We start from the raw sequence: 22,438 nt of genomic DNA, 5'->3' as shown, positions 1-22,438 counted from the left end.
TTAGTGACGGACATGAAGACCCAGCTGGAGAGCATGCAGGCAGAACTCAACACACTCTAGGAAGCTATGAAGACACTCGCCCTCCTTTTTCGTACTCTAGAAGATGACGACAGAAGGTGGGTGGATATAGTGAAGCAGATCCCTAGCCAGTTTGAAGGCTACGTACAAGGAGCCACCAAAGTCTACGTTTGGAGTGTACTCGGTACACTCTGAGTACTCTATCCAGCTATGGATCTCCATCAAGTGACGGTGGAATATGACAGTGAAGATCACTTAGCTGTCATGGAGAGAGCTGAAGAAGAACTCGATGGGTTGGCCACCACATTTGCCAAAGACTTAGACCTACGGATGGAGAAGCCTGATGAATAAGCTTGTGTAAGTCTATAAAAACTTGTTAAGTCTATGTACCGGGTAGGCACATTTGTAAGAAACAATGTTATTTTGCTTCCATAGGCTGTTAGTTTAATGAAAAACTTAGCCTGTTAGTTTCAGATGTGATACGTCTTGTTGGGCTACTCAGGCACCTAACACGGTTTATCGAATAGTCGGCATAGTTGGGACAGTTGTAATAACCATGTGCAACTTTAATGTCGACGTGAAGTGCTCAAGCTCTTATAATCAAGGGACCTTGATGACTGTCTTCTTTGAGGCTCACATGCTAGAAGGACAAGTCAGTCGCCTTCTTCCAGAGAAATCCATTCCGGGATGACATGTGTTAGCGTAGGGCTAGATGTCGTGGGTGCGACAAAATACTTAGCTGTAGAGATGTGAGCCAACTAAGTAGTCAGCAATCCCTGTTTAGGTGACTTTAAAAGTCAAAGACGTATACCAGTGTGGGTAGCCAGTGTATCTCATGAAAGAGGTGACATTTAAGTCAGAGATGTATACCAGCGCGGGTTGCCGATGTATCTCATAGAGGGGTAGTATGATTACCCGGGTAAGGTGTGAATAACCGTTAGGCTGTGTACCTCGTTGGTTAAGTAAGAGACAATTTCAATCTAGCGAAAAATGTATGACTTTTATTATTATATTAACTAGGAACCTGAATTACACAAGCATGAAACTAAATCTACTAGATAACTAGAAAATCACTACTAGGCATAAAATCTTTGAAGCTGATCAATGTGCCATGAGTTTTTGACTGGATCACCACTTTCTGTCATAAACTTGAAAGAACCCGGTCGAGTAACTTTAGAGACAATGAAGGGACCCTCCTAGGGGCTAAGCAGTTTATGTCGACCATCAGACTTTTGGATGCGACGAAGGATGAGATCTCTGACTTGAAAAGTAAGAGGCTGAACACTTTTGTCATAGTGATGGCTCACACTCTGAAGGTATCGGGCTGACTCAAGGGTAGCATTAATTCTAACTTCTTCTATGCTATCCAGCTCGAGCCACCGAGTATGCTCTGCTTCTCCTTCATTGTACTACTCTATCCTTGGTGAGTTCCAAATTAGATCTGCAGGTAGTACAGCTTTAGAACCATACACAAGAAAGAAAGGGGAGTACTCTATCACCCTACTGACCTATGTGTGTAGCACCCAAACCACTTTAGGTAGCTCATCTATCCACTTAGAACCATAGTCCTTGAGATCATCGTACAATCGCGGCTTGAGTCTGGCTAGTATAAGGCCGTTAGCTCGCTCAACCTGTCCATTAGCTTGCAGGTGGGCAACGGAGGCATAGTCAATACTGATGCTGCAATCTTGTGCCTAGCTCCTGAACTTGACAGTTGTGAAGGGAGAACCCAGATCTATGATAATCCAATTGGCCATGCCAAAGCGATGCATAATATCCTGTATGAACTCGACTGCCTTGGCTAAACCGATCTTAACAAGCGGCTTGTATTCAATCCACTTGGTGAACTTGTCGATGGCAACATAAATGTACTCAAAACCACCTTTAGCTCGTTTGAGTGGTCCAACCATGTCAAGCCCCAGCATGAAAATGACCATGATGGAGGGATACTGATGAGGTTATGAGCCAGGACATGAGCCTGTCTTGTGAAAAATTGGCAACCCTTGCAATGTCTGACTAGATTTTCAGCATCTTTTACTCACTTGGCTAGTAGTACCCGGATCAAAAGGCTTTGCCAACTAAAGTCCTAGAGGTGGCATGATTGCCGCAACAGCCTGAATGGATCTCTTCGAGGATTGCCTTGCCTTCATCTGCTGAAATACACTTGAGGTGGACACCCAAGGATGCACCACGTCGGTAGAGCTTGTCTCCAACTATGACATAGTTTTTGCTCCTACGGATGACTTGAGCGACTTCTCCTTTTTTTGGCCGGTAATTTCTAGCAACCCTTGCAATGTCTGACTAGATTCTCAACATCTTTTAGCGCACTTGGCTAGTAGTACTCGAATCAAAAGGCTTTGCCGACTAAAGTCCTAGATGTGGCATGATTGCCGCAGCAGCCTGAATGGATCTCTTCGAGTATTGCCTTGCCTTCATCTGCTGAAATACACTTGAGGTGGACACCCAAGGATGCACCACATTGGTAGAGCTTGTCTCCAACTATGACATAGTTTTTGCTCCTGCGGACGACTTGAGCGGCTTCTCCTTTTTTGGCCAGTAGTTTCTGCTCTTGGATATAATCGATGAATACGCAGGTCTAGGGTGGTATGATAGTCAGGACATGTGTGCTGATTATGGTGCTATCAGTCGTGTTGGCATCACCTCGCTTGATGGATGGTGCTGATATCTCTTTGATGAATACCCCGGCTAGAACCTGTGCCCTATCTGATCCTAGTTTGGCCAAGACATCTACTGCTACGTTGAGGTCTCATACCACATGATGGATCTCCAGGCCTTGAAAGTGTTTTCCAACTTGCACACCTCTACGCAGTAGGCGTCCATGGTTTCCTTGGTGCAATCCCAATCTTTATTAACCTGATTGATGACCACAAAGGAATCGCCACAGACAAGTAGCCGCTTGATGTCAAATGAAGCTACAACTCAGAGGCTATGAATGAGGGCCTCATACTCGGCTTCATTGTTTGTTCCTAGCTAGAGGATTTGGAGAACATACTTAAGCTGCTTCCCATCTGGCGATATGAAGAGGACACCAGTGCCTGCTCCTCCTAGCTTCAGCAAACCATCAAAGTACATCTTCTAATGATTAAGAATAGCTTTAGGAGTAGGTTGCTGGAGTTCTATCCACTCAGCTATGAAATCAGCCAAAGCCTAGGACTTGATAGCCTTGTGAGGGGTGAATTCAATGTTGAGTGCTCTAAGCTCAACTTCCCACTTGGATATGCGTCCTGTAGCATCATGGTTGCATAGGATGTCGCTGAGTGGGAAGTTGGTCACCACTATAATCTTGTGCTCATCAAAGTAGTGGCGAAGTTTGCGTGAAGTGATAAAGAGAGCATAGAGTAGCTTCTGTAACTATAGGTAGTGGACCTTGGAGTCTAACAACACCTCACTGATGTAGTAGATAGGTTGTTGTACCTTTTATGTGTGACCCTGTTCTTCTCTTTCCATGACGATAGCTGTGCTGACCACCATGGTTGTTGCTGTAATATATAGCATTAGATCTTCTCATCTCTCTAGAGGGGTAAGAATGGGTGAAGAGGTGAGATAGGCTTTGAGCTTCTCAAACGCTTGGTCAGCCTCTGTCCACTCGAACTTTCCCGGCTTCTTTAATAATCTAAAAAATGGGAGCCCCATCTCTCCGAGCTGAGAAATAAAACGATTAAGGGTGGCCATACACCCTATAAGCTTCTAGACGTCCTTGACATGGTGGGGAGGGCCCATCTCGGTGATTGCACAGATCTGCTTCATGCTGGCCTCAATCCCATGATGGCTAATGAGAAAGCCTAAGAGCTATCTAAAAGGAACACCAAAGACACACTTAGTTGGATTGAGCTTCCACTACATGCTCAAAGGTTGGTGAAAGTCTCCTTTAGGTTGTCAATCAGTGTAGCTGGATCATTAGTTTTGACCACCACATCATCAACATAGGCTTCTACATTATGACTGATCTACTTGCTCAGGCAAGTTTGGATAGCACGCTGGTACGTAGCTCCGGTGTTCTTGAGCCCAAATGACATAGTCATATAGTAGTAGGCACCAAATGGAGTGATGAAGGATGTCTTGCTTTGGTCTTCTTTATGGAGAGCAATCTGATGGTAACTCGAGTAGCAATCAAGAAAGGATAGAAGAGGTGATCTAGTCATGGAATCCACAATCTGATCAATGCACGGTAGACCGAAAGGGTCCTCGGGGCAATGCTTGTTGAGATCCGTATAGTCAATGCACATGCGCCACTCGGTTGAATTCTTCTTCTGTACCAAGATGGGATTGGCAAGCCAGTCGGGATGCAGTATCTCCTAGATGAACTCGGCTACCAAAAGTTTGGTGATCTCCTTCTTGATGGCTGCTTTCTTGTCAGGTGCAAAATGGCATAATCACTGCTTGACCAGCTTAGAGCTAGGGTTTAGATTTAGTTTGTGCTTAGCCAACTCTCTTGGGACTCCTGGCATGTCGGCCGGCTTCCAAGTGAAGATATCTTTATTTTCCTAGAGAAAGTTGGTGAGCGTGAGTTCCTATTCTCTAGAGAGGTGAGCACTGATGGTTGCCGTTTTGGAGCGATCACCAGTACCCAGATCGACCTTCATGACATCTGCATCTTGTGGCGGTGCGACGATGTCCGCCTTTTTCATTAGAATCTCCAAGTCTTCCAGGTTAGTCTGACTAGCAAACACGGTGATCTCCTGAGCTTTGAGTGTCGCCTAAGCTTTAGTGGCGATCTGGACTGCTTCTGCGTCATAGTAATATGAGTGTTTCAAGTCACCTCGAAGGGAGAGTACCCCGTTAGGACCTGGCTTCTTCAGTAGAAGGTACAAGCAATGTGGAACCGCCATGAAGGTAGCAAGAACTAGATGCCCGAAGATGGTGTGATATGATGATTCAAAATCTGCCACCTCAAATTTGATGAACTCCGTTCGGTAATTGTCTAGGGATCCAAACGTAATTGGGAGCGCGATCTGTCCGAGTGGCATGGCACCTTTGCCAGGCACTATCCCATAGAAGGGGGTGTTTGTAGGTGTGAGTAGGCCAGCGAAGTCGAGGCCTATCTTCTTTAGTGTATCAGCAAAGATGATATTTAATCCTACGCCACCATCTATCAAAACCTTGGTGACTGTCATGCCTGTAATGGTTGGATCTCGAACAAGTGGGTAATGTCCGGCATTGGAGATGCTGGTTCATTGATCCTCTCTTGAAAAGTGGATTGGGTACTCAGACCAGTAGAGATATGTTGGAGTGGTGGGTTCTGATGCTATAATATGCTGTAAGGCCAGCTTGCTCTTGGTGGTCGAAACTCTGGCAAAGATGACATTAATAGTGCCTTTGGGATGCTGGAACCCTTTGCCTCCCTGGTCTTCCCCATCTTTCTTATTGTCTTCTTGACCTTTACCCTTGTTGTCCTTGTGATAGAATCCTAAGTCCTTGAGTTGTCGGCACTGCTCCACCGTTTGACTAGCACCTTTGTGAAAAGGGCAAGGTAGTCCACCTAGATCTTCAAACTTCTTGGGCTTATTGTCCTTCTTGGGTTTATCAACGGAAGGCCAGGGTGTTATCGGGGCCTTCGCTTCCTACTTTGCTGGCCACCCTAGGTTGCCTCTATTGTTGCTACCCCTATTGTCGTGGTTGTCCTACCGAATTGGAAAATCTCTCCCAAGTTCTCTCCTTGGAAGTGATCATCTTCTGGATGGATGCGCTTAAAATCATCTGTTGTTTCTAGGGTTGTCATTGCAGAAAGCCTGAAACTACCATTTGGCCTTGATCCCATTTGAAAAGCTGTTCGATCACCTCCCTCTCAGTAACATCGAAGACTTGGGATCATAGTTCTACGAAGCGGCGATAGTAATCCTAGAAGGTCTCATTAGGGAGTTGTCGGCAGCTTCTGAGATCTATCCGAGTACTTTGATGGGTGAGGACACTCACAAAGTTATTATAGAATTTTCATGTTAGATCCTCCCAACATGTAATCAAGCCAGGACTGCTAACTTGTCGAACCATGCGAGGGGTACTATCTCAAGGGCCATGGGAAATAAAGTGCCTTGATGTCATCATCTCCACCCACTAGCTCAATCGACTGGGAGTAGATGCGAAGCCATTGATTCGGCTCTGTCTTTCCATCAGTACTTGGTATGATTTGATGGCTTGAACTTATAAGGGAGTCGAACAGAAAGCAGTCTACTAGAGAAACATGGGAATCTATCCAAAGAGATGCAAGCTTCCCTATACTCAGACTCGTCTCTGCCCTCCCTATTGTTGTACTGCTGCCCTTGATGGTGGTAGGCTGATTGAGCCGCCGCCCTGACTCCTGTTCTGGTTACCCCGTGGCCCTAGGCGGGAGAAGGCGGGTACTTGTTGTCCTTCTCCTAGGTTGACCGACAGGCCTAGATGAGAATGGGCTAGGGGCCCGCTGTTCTAGTTCTTGGGAGGGATTAGCTTCGGGAGGCCCCCTTGCCACCTGCATTGGAGAGCCATGGATTCTAGGATGACTTTAAGTCGTTGCTGCTCTTCAGTAGGGTTCTGTATGGCCGCCATCTCATTTACCAGGGCATAGACATTTGCATAGGGTGTAGTTAAGACCCTGTGGTCGGCTACTTCCATGAACTTGGGTTCAAGATTGCGTGAAGCATAGGCTCTGTGTGCATCACAGTCTCGGCATTGTCGTTCTGCTTCTTCATCTTGTAGGCACTATTCATAAGCTGCCTCCGTAGCCAAGCGTCGTCGTTTGACATCTTAGCAGGCTGACTAGTACCGCTCCCACTCTTCCTTGCGGTGTTGGGTGTGGTTATGTTGGGCCTATCGAGCCTTATTCTTCCTTTCCCTAGCTGTCCTCTGCTCGTTCGTCTCCCCGTTGGGTGCTGTAGTGTTTGAGGAGATGTCGGATAGTCTCCTCTCCATCCTGAATGTCTGGTGCTTGGGGCATAGGGATATGTGGAGGCTGACAAGCCATGAAGACCTCTCTAGAATGTCTTGGGTCGAGTGGGTTCCAGATTCCATGGTCGTCGCATTGTGCAAATTTTTGGTAGAACTGTGGTCGTTGTCAGCTGGAAGAGTGCTGCCGTCTTGGTAGGGCAGGAGCTCCACCATGCTGACTAGGCGAGATGGATCTATAGAAGATGTACCAGGTAGGGCACCCCGCCAGTGCACGATGTAGGCTTGAGGAGTGAAAGATAGCACAAGTCCCTTTTGAGCTCGCGTCAGAGGGATCGCCTACGCCAACCGAAATAGATCTTGGATCGACTCCTGGTAGAGAGAAGCTAGATTGCATAGTCCATGTGGAAAACAACTTGGGTCTTTAATTATGGAACCTGGAAGGGACTTTGAGTCGGACAAGGCTGGTGTGTCCGAGTTGGAGTCATGAAACAGAGCGACTCCCGAGATCTGAGTCGTATCAGAAATCGAAAGCCACGAGAGCTTCTCGGCGAGTTGATCTAGCGTGGATGCAGAAGCAGCTGGAGTATCTTGAGGCGCCTAGATCTCAATGAGATGACTTTGGAGCTGTATGTGGTTGCCGGCAACGCAGATCCAAGAGCCAAAGACGAAGGTTGATCCTACCGAGAAAATTATGTTGTTGAGGTCCGCCAAGCTCTCGATCGCAAATTCACCGAAAGCCCCTACCTAGCGTGCCAGCTGTCGGTGTTTGATGACCGGCAACCCGTCACGGGTGTACCCAGGATGGTGTTCGGTGGGCTTCGATGAACTCAGAAACTCAAAGGTGAACGCAAAGTGACGGCGATTTATACTGGTTCGAGCCCTCATAATCGAGTAATAGCATTTATGTCTAGTCGGCGTGAACCTTTTGTGTTGGATTGATTGTATGATTGTTAGGGTACAAGGGGGTGCACCGTGCCTTTCTTTATATAGGGAGAGAGGGCAAATGTGCCTTTCTAGTCCTATCCGGTTACAACAGAAGAGTCCTGATTTTATTATAGAATCTTGCTTTCCTAGTAAGCTGACTAGGTCGGTCCTTGATGGCTTGAAGTTCACGCCTCCTTGCACCGTGTCCTTCAAACAGACCGTGGGCTAGCCATGGGCCCAAAAAAAGGCTTTGGTTCCTCTTCCATTCAAGGAGACGATCGATTTATTTACGAAGATAGTAAAAATTACTCACCTCCAAAAATAGATTTCCAGAGGCGGATATTCTATCTCCAAAAATCATTGTTAATAGAGGCGGATATTCTAAGTGTCCGTCTCTAAAATCAATTTTTCAGAGGTCAATGTCTTAAGGTGTCTGTCTATATAAATAGTTGTAATAAAAAATGATTCATAATTTTTGTATGAACTCGGATAAAAACAAACTTTATATCAAATTTTAGCACTCGACGTGATCTACAAATCTGTATTTAAAAAGTTTTTTATTTAAAACTATTTAAAGTCTCAAAAAATTATTCTTATTAGTTCACGGATTTTTAAATTTGAAATTTAAAATTTTGAAACAACCTCCTATGTTGACATGATCTATACCAAAGTTGTAGCTATCAGTACAATCTACAATCTACGCTGTTGATGGAGATGCTCTAATAAGATTTCAAATAATCCTAATTGGTGCCACCCTTATATCTTTTCCACGGAAAAGTTGATTGACAATTAATACCATGTACACTCATCGCTTCAATAAGTTCCAAAGTTGCTATCGCTACAGTTTCGACATACACTTTGCTTGAATGACTATTTAAAAGCATTGATCTATACTCAGGTATTGTTTCGTTCTGCCCACCAGTAACAGATCAACATTATGTTTTGTGTCTGGCATCGTATGTCCATCCCCTAACTGATTTGACTTAATAGTGATTCTTATTTCTTGTATTAATCAACAAACAGTTAACCTACAAAGAAACGTACGTCGCAGTGCTACAGTGACATGGCCATCTGGCCGGCAGAGAAAATGAGAAACACTGTTATTGGTGTTTAGCCCATCGTCTATCGAAGAATTATTGCTCCGATATGAGTCATATCAAGATAGTCAGTTCTCATCTTTCGATTCGAAGTAGCTTACTGGCACAATACCTGATGCTTGCGCCATGGTTCCAATTTGTTGCCACCTATTACTGCCATTTAGGGATCAAAACGGATTGGATACGAACGGATATCACCGATATTACATTTGTTTTCATATTTATGTCCGGATTCGGATTTGAATACGGATAGTGTCAATTATGTCGGATAGGATACGATTGGATATCGACATCATAAATATGTTATTTGAGTATTCGGATACGGATACGGTATCAGATGTTGGATATCCAGACTCGGATACGGACAGATCTCAATCCCTCTAAACGGATTCGGTTTCGAATACGGTCGGAAAATATCCGTACCGTTTTCATCCCTACTGCCATTGCATCAAAAACACAATTTGTTACATGTCAGACTGCCAATGAAACAAATGTGCCCCGGACGCTTGCCATTAACAAGTGAAGAAACTATTGTTGTTGGGATTTCCTACAGTACAACTCTTATCTCGCAAGAGGTAAGAGTTCAAATAAATCCAAGCCCTTGAATATTAGGAGAAATAAAATAATTAGTAAAAAGAAAAAAATAACATAATGCTTTCTTTTATCTGCATGTGTACATGCAATTTGTTTCCTTTTGGTTGCAACGAACGGCTACAACTTCAGGGAAGGCCATCGTGCAAGAGATAGTTTCAGAGTAAAAACTCAACTTTCCAAGACATGCTATTTTATGTTTCTTAATTAATTGGGCATCGTCACGTTACAACAAAAAAAATGTTACAATACAATCACACTATGAATTGAATAAGCTTTCACTGGTAGAGAACAGACCTTTGATCTAAGGGCCAAACCAGACTCTAGTCCTAAAAAAATATTACGCCCGGGACTAGAGAGACCTTTAGTCCCGGTTGGTGGCTCCAACCGGGACTAAAGATCCCTGCCAAAGGGCTCCTGCGCCAGGCCGTTGTGGCAGGGGACCTTTAGTCCTGATTGGAGCCACCAACCGGGACTAAAGGTCGATCTTTACTCCCGGTTGGTGGCTCCAACCGGGAGTAAATCTCTTGTCCCGGCTAGTGGCGTGGCCCAGGACTGGAAAGTGACCTTTAGTCCCGGTTGGATCCACCAACCGAGACTAAAGGTCCCCCCTATAAATCCTGCTGGCCGTCTTCTTCCTCCCCGAGCCCGCTCGAGAGCTTCAATTCAAATTTAAGCAGTGTTCTTGCTCTTTCTCCATCCATTCTTCGATTCCTCCATCGATTTCTTCGATTCCTCCATCGATTCTTCGATTCTAAAGGTTACCAACTTCATACTCTAATGTTTCACCATTGTCTTATCTCATTTTGTTCACTATATATATATGGTTCTTTATTGTGGTTTTTTCCATTTGTAAGCAATTTGAGCTCAAAATCACTTCAAGCTTGCATATTTACATGAAGGAAGGTTAAAGTAGCTATTAAAAACTAGTATTCACCGTTCATTTGTACCATGCATAGCACACTTCATTGTTTAGAGATATAGAGAATTTTAGAGTTTTTTTAATTTTATTTGTTTATAAAATGAGAAATTTATAGTGTATTAAAAATGAGTATAGGGACTAGTGCCTCCGACTGGTATGACAGATGCAATGCAAGGCCGTGCAATAGGAAGCAAATCCGTTCTCTTTTGACGATACGCCCGAACAGCCGGGCCTGACAGATTTGGTGGTTGAACAGGTCCGTCGGCCGTCGCCGTGCGACTGTACGACAAAGAACGGCATCGATCGACCATAGTATTTTATTATCCGGAGTCCGGTCCGGGGTGCAATGCAACGCAATGACAATTGACAATGCGTTGCTAGGTCAAAATATGGTCATTTCTATGGACTTCGCGACTAAACATTTTATTTTAACTTTTTATGAAATGAAAAACTTAGAAAATTATAGAAAATCCATACTAGTTGAACTTGCGGACTGTGTTTAGCTCGGCGAGCATGTTCTCTGCCGAGTGGTAACGGACATCAAGGAGGAGCTTTGATTCTACGAGGGATAACGGCAACGGTCGTAGAAGACCGTGTTCCCTTCCTCGTAGAATCGAAGCTCTTCCTTGACCAAGTATGGTGCCGTCCGGTGGAGAAATGCTCGCCAAGATGATCACGTAAGCAAGGTCAACTAGTACGGATGGTTATTTATTGAAACATGTTTTTGAGCTATAAATCCTGCTGGCCGTCTTCTTCCTCCCCGAGCTCGCCCGAGAGCTTAAGTTTAAATTTAAGCAGTGTTCTTGCTCTTTCTCCATCCATTCTTCGATTCCTCCATCGATTTCTTCGATTTAAGCAGTGTTATTGTATATATATGACTTGTTTATATATGTGACTTAAATTTTGTTAAATTTGTTAGATATGGCTGCCCCGGGAGACAACATGGAGAAAGAAATGATGAATATTATTGCCAATGCTGGTGAGCAGGATGTTGATGACGGAAGTCAATACCTAGCTCTTGAAAATGAGCAAGAAAATGTTTTGCAAGAAAATACAGGCGAGGTATATATACTAAATATATATTATATGTGAATATTGTATATATTTCTGTGTACAAAAGATATTTTTTTATATGTAGCCCTCTGGATCGGCGACCACAATGGCGAAGAGCAAAAATGTTCGAGGACCGAAGAAACCACTGGAGGGCCGGTACATAATATCGGAATTCAACATCGAGACAGGCGAACCACTTGGTCCACATAAAAGGAATTTTGTGGAACACCGTGGGTACCTTGTAAGGGACAGAATTCCGATCAGTATCCGTAAATGGAAGAAAAAGATCAACGAGTCTGATGTTAGTTTTGTCTCTGATGTTGACAAGAATTTGCTCTGGAATGATATCCTTGCCCATTTCACGTTGCAAGCGGATGATTATGATGATATCAATGATGATGAATTAAAGGAGCTAGTTCGATCGTGGGCTATGAAGAAGATGGCTACACAATTCCAGACTTGGAAGAAACACCTATACAACACATACATCAAGAAGAACGAAACGCCGAATTTCAATACTGCTACGGGCCCGATCTCAAAACAGAGGCCCTATTGGAATAATTTCGTAGAGTATAAGACATCAGCAGAGGGTGAGGCACGGGTGAGAAGAAACCAAGAGAATGCCCGAAAAAAGGTATAACACCATGACATGGGATCAGGTGGCTACGATACTGCCATTCCGAAGTGGCAAAAAATGGAAGCGGACATTATTGCCAAGGGCATCGAACCAGAATCAGCCAAGTGGCCCCCACGCTCGAAGAATTGGTTTTTTGGTCATGTGGGAAGACTCGACCCACAGACCGGCTTGGCAGTGTATGGGCAAAAACTCGAAACAGCAGCACGCCGATTGGCTTTTGCTATAGAAGCTAAAGAGATTGGTGTGTTCAAGCCCAATAGAGAGAAGGATGAGATGACGTATGCCATCGGGACTGCTAAACACACTGGTCGAACCAGAGGCTTAGGACGCAACACTCCATGGGTTCATGGTTTCCCTAATGACAGGGAAACCTACCGAGGCCGCCAGAGAAGCAAGGAGGAGCAAGCAGCGCGGATTTCCTTACTAGCTAGTTACTCTCTCTCTCTCTCTCTCTCTCTCTCTCTCACACACACACACACACACACACACACACACACACACACATATATATATATATATATATATATATATATATATATATATATATATATATATATATATATATATATATATATAATCACTGGATATTGATGCTCATCGATATGGTCAATAGTAGATTGAAAATCTTAGACTCGTTGAGAAAACCGCAAACGGAGTATCAAGACATGATAGATATTATACAAGGGTAATTAATTTAGTTTCTCTATAACAACATATATATATATATATATATATATATAATGGCGCCGATCTCTCAACAATTATTAAAGGTTAAATTATTTTTTTATTTTATTGGGAGCAGGGTTTCGAAAAGGTTCATCGAGGAACAAAAAATAAAACATTGCAAAGCGTCACTGGATGTAATCGCACACAAAGTAAGTACTATAACTACACATTTATATTCAATTAACACCATATGATGATTTCAATTCACCCTAATTGATTTTTTTGTCGTAAAAGTGGGTTCTAAGGCAGGAACAGAGTAACAACAACTGCGGATACTATGTTTGCGAGTTCATCATGGCGTACTCAAAGAGAACTCCTGAAGAGCAACTCAAAGTACGTATATAAATATTTTTTCCTTTATATTATTTCGATCGTATATTTACAATTTCTTTATTGCTCTCATTTGTATAAGTAATTACATGAGCAATACACATACATATATATATATTAATACTTTTCCTTTAACTTTTATTGAAGACTGAATGGTTGAGGAAAAGAGTCATACGACTTGACCAACTTAAAGCAATTCGAGAGACTATAGCAGGATTTCTAAATGACCAGGTCATCAACCCCAACGGTGAGTTCTACAATGACCCGAACGAAACATGGATGCCAAATCTAGAGGAGTGAATTGCTAAGGACATAAACAATTTATATATCAAACATTTGTAATATATATATATATATATGCACATATTATATGTACATAAAATAACGTGTGTATATATATGATCATCATATATATTTGCATGTACGCGTATATTCGTTTGTTATTTATGTACAAAGTTCGAACAAAAACTTACGTGTGCGAAGTACACATATATATTACTATTAGCAGCATATTCGAAAATGTATTTTAATATCAAAACTAATCATTAAATGAAAAAAGAAACCAAAAATAGAAACCAGAAAAAGGAAAAAAAAAAGAGGGACATTTAGTCACGGTTGGTGTTTCCAACCGGGACTAAAGGCCCTGCCCCGTGGCGGTCCCTGGCCTGACCTGGAGGCCCCCTTTACTCTCGGTTGGTGTTTCCAACCGGGACTAAAGGCCCTTTAGTCCCGGGCGTCAAGCCGGGACTAAAGGAGGGTACCTTTAGTCCCGGATTGGTGCTCCTGGTTGGGAAACCGGGACTAAAGAGGTTTTCCAACCAGGAGCAAAAAGCCTTGATGCACTAGTGTTTATTTGTTCATGTTGAAAATGAAACGAATTTAAATTTCCCGTCCATTCGTCGCGTTCCAACAAATCAAATAAATTTTACAAAATTATGTTGGGTCACATATTATAAATCGTTGTGTTATATATACAATAAAATAAAATACATACGGTTGTACATGTGTCAACTGTGTGTCCCACCGCAATACATGTGTGTGTCCATGTCCATGTTATTAAAAACTTGAGAGCATGTTAGGAAAGTTAGATCATGCATGCATATTAGATATATAATACAAAGATATTTTCCTTGTATATCCTATTACCTCTTAGGACATAATATGTGACAATTGCTACTCTCATAGTTATTTGGATGTATCGTAGCAAGGCCCATTGTTGTTTAGAGAAAAATTAAATAGCTCTCCGTCCCTTGCTTTATATTATAAATAAAACTAAAGCATATGCTAGAAGATTCGTCACAAGTTTGGGTTCAAAGGATATTCTAGGCGCCCCATCATCACTAGCACAAAGGACAGCACATCTACTAGCCAAGGAATTAATAAATCAAGGTCACTACTGCAAACACATATATGGTTGACATATGCCCATGTGTATCGAGTTTATATGCCCATGTGTGTTGAATTGTGATGAGTGATTGTTAGAAGAGATGATCATGATTCGGTTGAGTTAGAGACTAACCCTAGCGTGAGTATGGGGCAACATGTCTCTTGGCTGTGTTGGTGTGCAGGTGTGGAGCACAGAGACTGTGGACAGCCATGGAGAAGGTCAAGTACAAACGTGTCGTGCCAATGCACTAGAGCGGTGAAGGACGGATGTGAGGCTTGGATCGAGAGACCAAGGTGGCCAGAAGACTGATCGTGAGTGGCTGACACTTCGGGACATCGACAAGCAAGTGTACATGCGGAGGAGTAGACCATGTTGACCAAATCAAGATGGCAATTGACCAAGTCAAGCAGAGGCACGACAGGACTTGGTGATCAGGCGATCAAGGATGGACGGTGACACGCGTCGAGATTATGGAGGAGGTGTAGCGGATACGCTTCTCCTGGTGTTTGGTGGTTTGGGGCTCAAAACCACCAGCGGACGGTTTTTTGGTTTGGGGGTCAAAATTCAGTTGGAGTTTAGGATGGACATGGAGGCAGCATGTGGCGTCATCATGAAGCTTGCGTCGAGGCGAAGCAAAGTGGCTGTCAGATGCACATATCTCAAGTTGGAACATTCTACCCCTGGGTTAAGTGGTTCAGCCAAAATATCTAAGAGTTTGTTGGTAATGTGTAATAGGCTTATAAATAAGATAGGAGATTGTCCCAACCAACCATCTCTCCTTAGATGTCATTCTATAGGTTCTCTCGATATCTAGTTTTACTCTTCAGTCCAGAGAGAGATCAACAGATGTGAGTTTGAGTCCCTCATTCTGTGAAATCTTGTCTTCGGTGTAAGACCAGACCTTGTGCTTCTTGATCTTGAGAAATAAAGAAAGTTCACCCCTGAAATTCGTGCTTAAGATGTGAAGTTGTGTTTGGTTGTGGTTTTCTTCTCCCGGTTTCGCTTGTTTTCGGTGTTTCGGTCCTCCTTTTGGTTTGGAGGTTTTTTAGTCATTTCTTGGGCATCACCAGATGCTATGACCCCTTGAGAACAAGTCTGCAAACCAGTTTGAGTTGATCTCTCATGAGCGTCAAGTTTGGTGAGTTTTCCTGTTCTTAAGAAAAACCTAATTCGGAGAACGGTTTGGTGATTTCCTGCCATTTCGATGGATGGTTTGAACTGATCTTATAGGAATACCTTCCTGGCCTCCCTCCCTACCTTAATGCAAAATCTCACTTCGACTGGATTTGATTTGGGCAACTTTGCACTTCTAGGAGAATGTTTTCGGAGTTCAGGCTGTGAATGTCGGCCAAGCTGACCCTCGACCTCGGCCTAGGCGCCACCCTGTCTAGGCCGGCCCAACAGCAGCACTGATTCTGGTCGCTTGTAGCCGGTCTTGGGCTCGGTGAGGGGCTTGGGCTCACTTCCAGAGCACGGCGAGACGTCCACAAGGGCCCAGCATTTATGGCCGGTCTCGGGACTGAGCGAGGCGCAGAGCAGCTGCGAGAGTCAATGGTGGACAAGGCATGCAGACATGCTGTCGCGTTCGTCACGACGGTTCAGGAGAGGCAGGGCACTCAAGCCATTGCACAGGGATGGAGCGAGGCAGAGGCACGACAGAGGGTTGCTGCGACGCTCGGTCGTGCAAGGCTTCGATGGCATTGACTGTGGTGGACGGTGGGTAGGGCACTGACGTGACCAAACGCGAGACAGAGCGAGGACAAGGCATTGACGCGCGAGGGGAGGCTGATGGCGGGTGGCGCGAGGCCGCGTCAAGCTCGGCACGCGAGCTCCGGCCAACCGGCGTTGAGGCGGGCAGGGAATGCGCAACCAGGTGGCGTTTCCAAGCCGGGCGACATCGCGGCGCGCGCAGAGAAGCTGACGGAGCGCTTTGCATATGATGCTGTTTTGGACGGGCATGTACGATTTCTGTTTAAGGGCGTCTCTAGGTATTTGGCTAGCTATTCTGACCAGGAAAAAAATAGAAGAGAGTAGTCACCGGTGATGAACAAATACCTAATTTATTTCACGTAGTCTAAGAATATGATAGAGGAATATGTGGGCCCAATAATATATTGAAAAATAAGAATGTATAAAATAGTCTTTGTTTTTGTCTCTCACGTCCACATAAGCTAGCTACATAGCTAGTACCATTGTGGACGCCCTAAGAGCAACCCAATGTATTTGGATCAACCAGTTTATATAGGTGAGTCCCGTAACAGGGGTCTATAGTTAAGCTACAAGCCGCAATGTATCTAGACTTGAAGGCTTGGGTCCCACAGCTACATGCACAAGCCAATAGCTCCTTGTCTCATATGTAAAGTGCAACTAGCATTTTTATTGTCTTATGGGCTGACCATATTGCTATGGGTATCTTTGAGTATTTCTTTCTTATGGACCACTGTCACAATGTTCCAGCCACCTGTATTAAATTTCATAAAAACTACTTTCTGGCAACATTGTAGTTGCTCTAAGGATCGAGATTAAATGAGCAACGGTTGGAGAGTTACAGGATGAAGGGTTTGTCAGCCCGTCGACCTAAGTTAGGTCGACGGTGATAGTTTACGTTTTAGGGCGTTTGAGGCTTGGGTCTATTTGGACCCCCTCCTCTAAATATTAGAACTCTAAAAGGTTTAGAGCACTCTCACTTTTGAGCTTTAAAACTCTAATGTAAGGTGGGTTAAAATTTAGAGGTAACTTTAGATCATTTTTTTTGAGCTTTAGTTCTAAAGTTTAGAGGAGAAAATCCAAACATGCCCTTAGTTTTTATTTGGTCAAAACCTGCTCTAAAGGTCTCCCAACCGCAGTCAAGTCCAACTACTAAGGTTATGCTACAACTTTGCTTGAGGCGTCGAACTCGGTTACTAGGTAAAAACAAGAGAACTAGGCTTGCCAACGTTGAAGTGTCAGCTGAAAAACAGGAGTTAGAAAAGACCAAGTCTGCGAGCTTTTTCAGAATTTGATTCAGTTTTTTTTTTTTTTTTTGTGAACAGAATTTGATTCAGTTTTGGAAGTTTGAAAGAAATTGTTTTTGGTCAAAACTAAGTCCAAACTTTTGTGTTATGTCAGATTTTGAGATTTGCCCTAGCATTTTTAGATTTGGAAAAATCTGAAGTGTCTTAATAAAACTTTATTTAATTAACACTCAAACATACCATCACACAACAAAACGAAAGCTTATCATTTTGCCTATTTTCTTATTTTTCTATCAACAACATGCAGGTTTTATCGCATCCAATCCAACACGAGCTTGTCTACTTGCAATTATTTGCAAATGGACCTGTAACACTAACAGGTGTCCTCTCTCTATAAGGGGCAGACGATAGGTTGTATAGTCAGTCATCGAGCCAACCACAGGAGCCTGGATGCGGATGCATGAACAAGGAACTTGGAGCAAATGAGTCGAAAGGGCCAGAACAGCAGCACTGATTCTGGTCGCTTGCAGCCGGTGGAGGCGACGAGTGGATTTGCTCCGGCGACGAGTGGTCAGGTGCCTCTTTTTGGTCAGGCATATCTTGTTCCATGGGTGCAGCTTGAAACGTTTTCAGCACATTGGCTTCAGGAAAGATGATATGATTCCTTGCAGGAGTTTGTAGTTTCCTTACGATCTCATGTTTCCTGTAAAAAAGGTTCACAAAATTCAGTAACGCTGCAGGGCAAAACAGAGGTAACGGGAGAAGAAGGGTAATTAAGCATATGAGTGACGAAGGTATGGAAATTAGCATACATGCAGAATATCAAAATTCGATGCGGAAGCATGTTCTTCCACGCCCTTCGCATGGCACCCTTGGGACCCTTCTTCGGTTTGAAAAGGATATCACTGCAAAAAAGGTATACGAACTGTTAGGAAAAAGTCTCCTGAATACATCTCCAAGTATATGTATATCATGGGAAACAGACCTTGGCAAGCACTTCCGGTGGTAAACAGTTGGGCAGCGTCTGCAGACAGCAAACTGCATACTCTTATCAGTCTTATTCTCTACTTCCTTGCACACAATACATTCATGCATAGGACAAGAGAATCCCTCTCCGGCAGCGACGTGGAGCTCAAAAAGCTCTTGCCTGTGGTGGCTATCTGGGTATAGCATTTGAGCAACACATTTTGGGTGGTAAAAGCGTGCACAATCGTCATGCTCACATTGGAATACCTGGCAAGCAATGCAGAAATCAGAATTAGATCAAGGAAAGGGATTATTTCCCTTTGTTTTTTTTTTTACCTTCTGTTTCACCTCTTCAGAAGTAAAAGTTACTAGGTTTCAGCAAATAAACATGACCAAATTTACCTCAAGTTGTGATGATGTGGCATCTGAAGACCCCAACGATCCACAAACGAAACACTGATGCTGCTTGTACTGGCAGTTCTTGCATATAAAATCTTCCTTCTCGATTATGTTCTGAATTATCAATGAGAAACATGGAGCAACTCTGTTAATTTTATTAGAGATATATACAAAAGTAAAGAGTAAACTTAAAGAACGTGGCAACTCAAACACAGGACATACCTTTGCCTCTTCTATAGTTAGCCCAAGTGTTTTGATGCAATTATGTTTGTTATCAAGGTGGAAAGACCTCTGACAACAACCTTCGCAGCTAAAAACATCCAGCAGAAAAGGGATATTAATTAGTATTCAGAAACGGAACTAGAATTTTGTTTACGCATTGCTTCTGAATATATATGATATTTATCCAAGTAAAGGAGAGGAAATACATCAGTGAAACTTTATAATGGATAAACACTTACCAAGTTAGATTACCACCATCGTCACAAATTGCACAAACATCCTCTCCCTGCAACAAGAGCAAATTAATCCTAGCTTTGTCAAAAAGATAATAACCACACACAAGCAAAAAAAGGACAGAAGAATAGTTAACTTATGAAGAAGACAATAAACATGAAAATCTGAGAAGCAGTTTCAAATAAAAGGCGTGTATATGTGGCCATCTTGACGTGCTTCAACTTTTGTAGCCAATAAACAGACTAAGTTTTGGTCGAGACTAAAAAATATTGAGTAAATCATACTCCAAATTAACTCCTCTTTGGGGCTTGGGCCACCCATATTTTCAATAGAAAAAAGATGTGGCGCAAACAGGAGTTTTAAACATAATTTTTTCTCTGCAGGTTTGGGCCGAAATCCTGGCACATAAGGCATGCTGAAAGAACTTGTTAAAACATGACAAAGAGAAGTAATAAACCCTAGTAACCTTGTCCGTTCCTAATCCTGCAGCCTTGAGCATGTTTCTCTTTCGCTTGAACTCACGAGCCTTGTTCAGCCTCCGGAGCTCCTCCACGGTTGCCTTTTTGCGAGCCATGGTTTCGTCCAAGAATGGAGGCCGGGGCTCGGTCGGTCTCCTGTGGTCGGAACTATGCCGCAGATGTTCGTCGGATCTCCGGAGTCCCTGCACCGAGGCAACGATGTTCAGGTGACTGAAAGAGAGGCTAATCGAGCCGATATACAGAACGACGGATCGACTGATCCAAGGGAAGGAGCAGGCGTTCCATACCGACGAACGAGCTAGGGAACCAACCAATGCAGGTGGACCCGATCCTGCCGGACTCCAGGCGGCGGCAGCGGCAGCGGCAGCGGCGGCGATCAGGACACGCTGCTGGTATGGTTTGGAGCACCGCGCGCGGTAAGAGGGGAGGCGGCGGCAGGATTTCAGGAAAAACGCGATATATGGCCGTCAACTACGCAAGTCGCCTCCTGTTAGAACTCGGTGCATACCAACTTTGAATATATATAGGGGAATTGTTAGCGCCCGCACGTCCGATCCGAACGTCAGCGTCCGGACGCTCGAGCCAGTTGCGCCTGACATGGCAGCCCCTTGGGTTTGCTTCGGTGGACAGCTTCTTAGAGTCTTTTAGAATCTTTTACGCTGTTTACGCGGCGAAATTTCGTAATTTTCTTTAACGAATAGGTCCCCCTTGACGGTTTTCTGGATAAATATAAATCCTGCTGAAAACACAGATTTACCAAAACTCGTGGAATTTATTAATTTAAATCCATATACCTATATTTGGTGATGGAATTAAGTATAAATGCAGGTTATGTTTATGGTTTATAATTAATGTTAACGACCATCAACACGCACTCGCATGTGTCAGCGTACGTCATGTGTGACCGGACGCAGGCCTGCATGTCCGGTCACAAACACTGTTCAGCGTCCGAACTAAAGACCGAGCTACGCCCCTCTAAGCCACTCACCGGACGCACCTAGCGCCGAGTCCGGTCAGTTCGTGACCAGCGTCCGGTCAATGCAAAATAGCACCTCCTCTTCTCCAACTTTGCCACCATTGCTTAAATATGCCAACCACTAAGTGTATCATCTTTTGCACATGTGTTAGCATATTTTAACAAACATTTTCAAGGATGTTAGATCTTCACTAGATCTAAATGCATATGCAATAAGTTAAAACATCTAGTGGCACTTTGATAACCGCATTTCGATACGAGTTTCACCCCTCTTAATAGTACGGCTATCTATCCTAAATGTGATTACACCCACTAGGTGTCTTGATTACCAAAACATAATGACCCTATGAATTTCACCTTTGCTTGAGCCCATTTTATTTTTCTCTTTCTTCTTTTCCAAGTCCGAGCACTTGATCACCATGGCCACTCCACCATTACCATGATCTTCTCTATTTGCTACATCACTTGAAATGTGTTACCTATCTCATAATCACTAAAGCAAGTAGGTTAGCACTTAGGGTTTCATCAATTTCCCAAAACCAAACTAGAGCTTTCAGATGTGCACTGGTGCGGAGCAAGAGCTGAGCAGTGGTGGTGAGCAGGAGCGGCGATGACGAACAACAGCAATGAGGACAAGAAAAGCTATGTGTGTGGGGGGAGAGGGGGCGATGGGGGTGGGGGTGTTGGGATAGGGGTTGCTTGCTCTTTGCGTAACTTTTACGACATGCGGGAATTGAACTTTCATCAGTTCCGCGCAGGAGGGTTCAAATGCGGGATTGGAAATTCTGCAACTAAGCGGCGGTGAATGCACAGTACCATCACCAACGGTTGGTTCCTAGTACCACTCGGAGACCTCCGTATGATACAGTGATGAACAGTAAGGCACACAATTTTAACGTTTGGCATTGAAAAAAAGTGAAACTGCGCACTTATAAAACTAAGAAAAACATAATTTCGGTACTCAGATTGAAAGGAAGCCAACTTGAGTTTGATGGTAAATAATAAGGCACACAGATTTATATTGAAAGATAGCTAAACTGTGCACTTAGAAAACATAAGGAAAGCACAATCCCAGTACTCTCGAATTGAAAGGAATCCAACTTAAGTTCCATACATTCATACTGAATAATTAGGTCGACACTACCAAACTGACAAGCTTGCCGAAAGCTAAAATACAGATACTAATTAGGCCGACACTATACAAAAGTTAAAAGGCCTTCATATGTACATCATTGGTTGTATAATTAATTATTCTCCATGTAGATCCTAGTCAACCTCCATGGGATTATTGTGAATCTCCATAAGATCCTGCAGATCGTTGTCGACCCCCATGGGATCGTTGTCAATCTTCATGTCATCCCAAGCCTTGACCACTACAACCCCGTCCACATCTATTGGTACACTTTCATTTAGCTCATCGACTTTGTTCACCAAGTACTGATTCGGTGAACCAATACTGAGGACAATAAGGCTCACAAGCTACACTCCACGGAGATAAAAGGCCACAAACTCCAAAACGAGAAGATGCATTTTCATCTGTAGATCCAAGAAAATTACTGTAGCTAGGTTAAAGGTGAAGGAGAAGAGAGCACGAGAGAGCAATACAAAGGAATATAGAATCCGGTGAAGGAGCAGATCCAG

The 22,438-nt window shown here is 43.6% G+C and overlaps 1 protein-coding gene across 2 annotated transcripts; it reads right to left on the bottom strand.

Moving 5' to 3' along the window:
• Window positions 1–17,881: 17,881 nt before the first annotated feature.
• Window positions 17,882–20,192, bottom strand: LOC136502631 (protein ENHANCED DOWNY MILDEW 2-like). Of its 2 annotated transcripts, none has more exons than XM_066497881.1 (7): window positions 20,109–20,192; window positions 19,800–20,003; window positions 19,348–19,394; window positions 18,890–19,196; window positions 18,507–18,754; window positions 18,334–18,426; window positions 17,882–18,224 (listed from the first exon to the last, which is right to left on the bottom strand). In XM_066497881.1, exons 2-7 carry the CDS (start codon window positions 19,914–19,916, stop codon window positions 17,942–17,944), a joined length of 1,095 nt encoding a protein of 364 aa, XP_066353978.1. In that variant the 5' UTR covers window positions 19,917–20,003; window positions 20,109–20,192; the 3' UTR covers window positions 17,882–17,941. The 2 variants fall into 2 exon arrangements, with proteins under 2 accessions (XP_066353978.1, XP_066353979.1); XM_066497882.1 differs by having other exon boundaries at window positions 19,809–20,003.
• Between the last annotated feature and the right edge of the window lie 2,246 nt (window positions 20,193–22,438).

Source organism: Miscanthus floridulus, chromosome 14 (assembly GCF_019320115.1).
Source record: "Miscanthus floridulus cultivar M001 chromosome 14, ASM1932011v1, whole genome shotgun sequence".
NCBI lineage: Eukaryota > Viridiplantae > Streptophyta > Magnoliopsida > Poales > Poaceae > Miscanthus > Miscanthus floridulus.
This window is presented reverse-complemented; position numbering and strand designations above follow the sequence as displayed.

Bases quoted from the DNA above. Each gene is read 5' to 3' on its own strand.
- LOC136502631 (XM_066497881.1), bottom strand. From the start codon at position 19,916: ATGGCTCGCAAAAAGGCAACCGTGGAGGAGCTCCGGAGGCTGAACAAG. The intron at 18,755-18,889 runs GTAAATTTGGTC...ATTGCTTGCCAG, and splicing joins CCACATCATCACAACTTGAG to GTATTCCAATGTGAGCATGA. The intron at 18,427-18,506 runs GTCTGTTTCCCA...CCTTTTTTGCAG, and splicing joins CACCGGAAGTGCTTGCCAAG to TGATATCCTTTTCAAACCGA.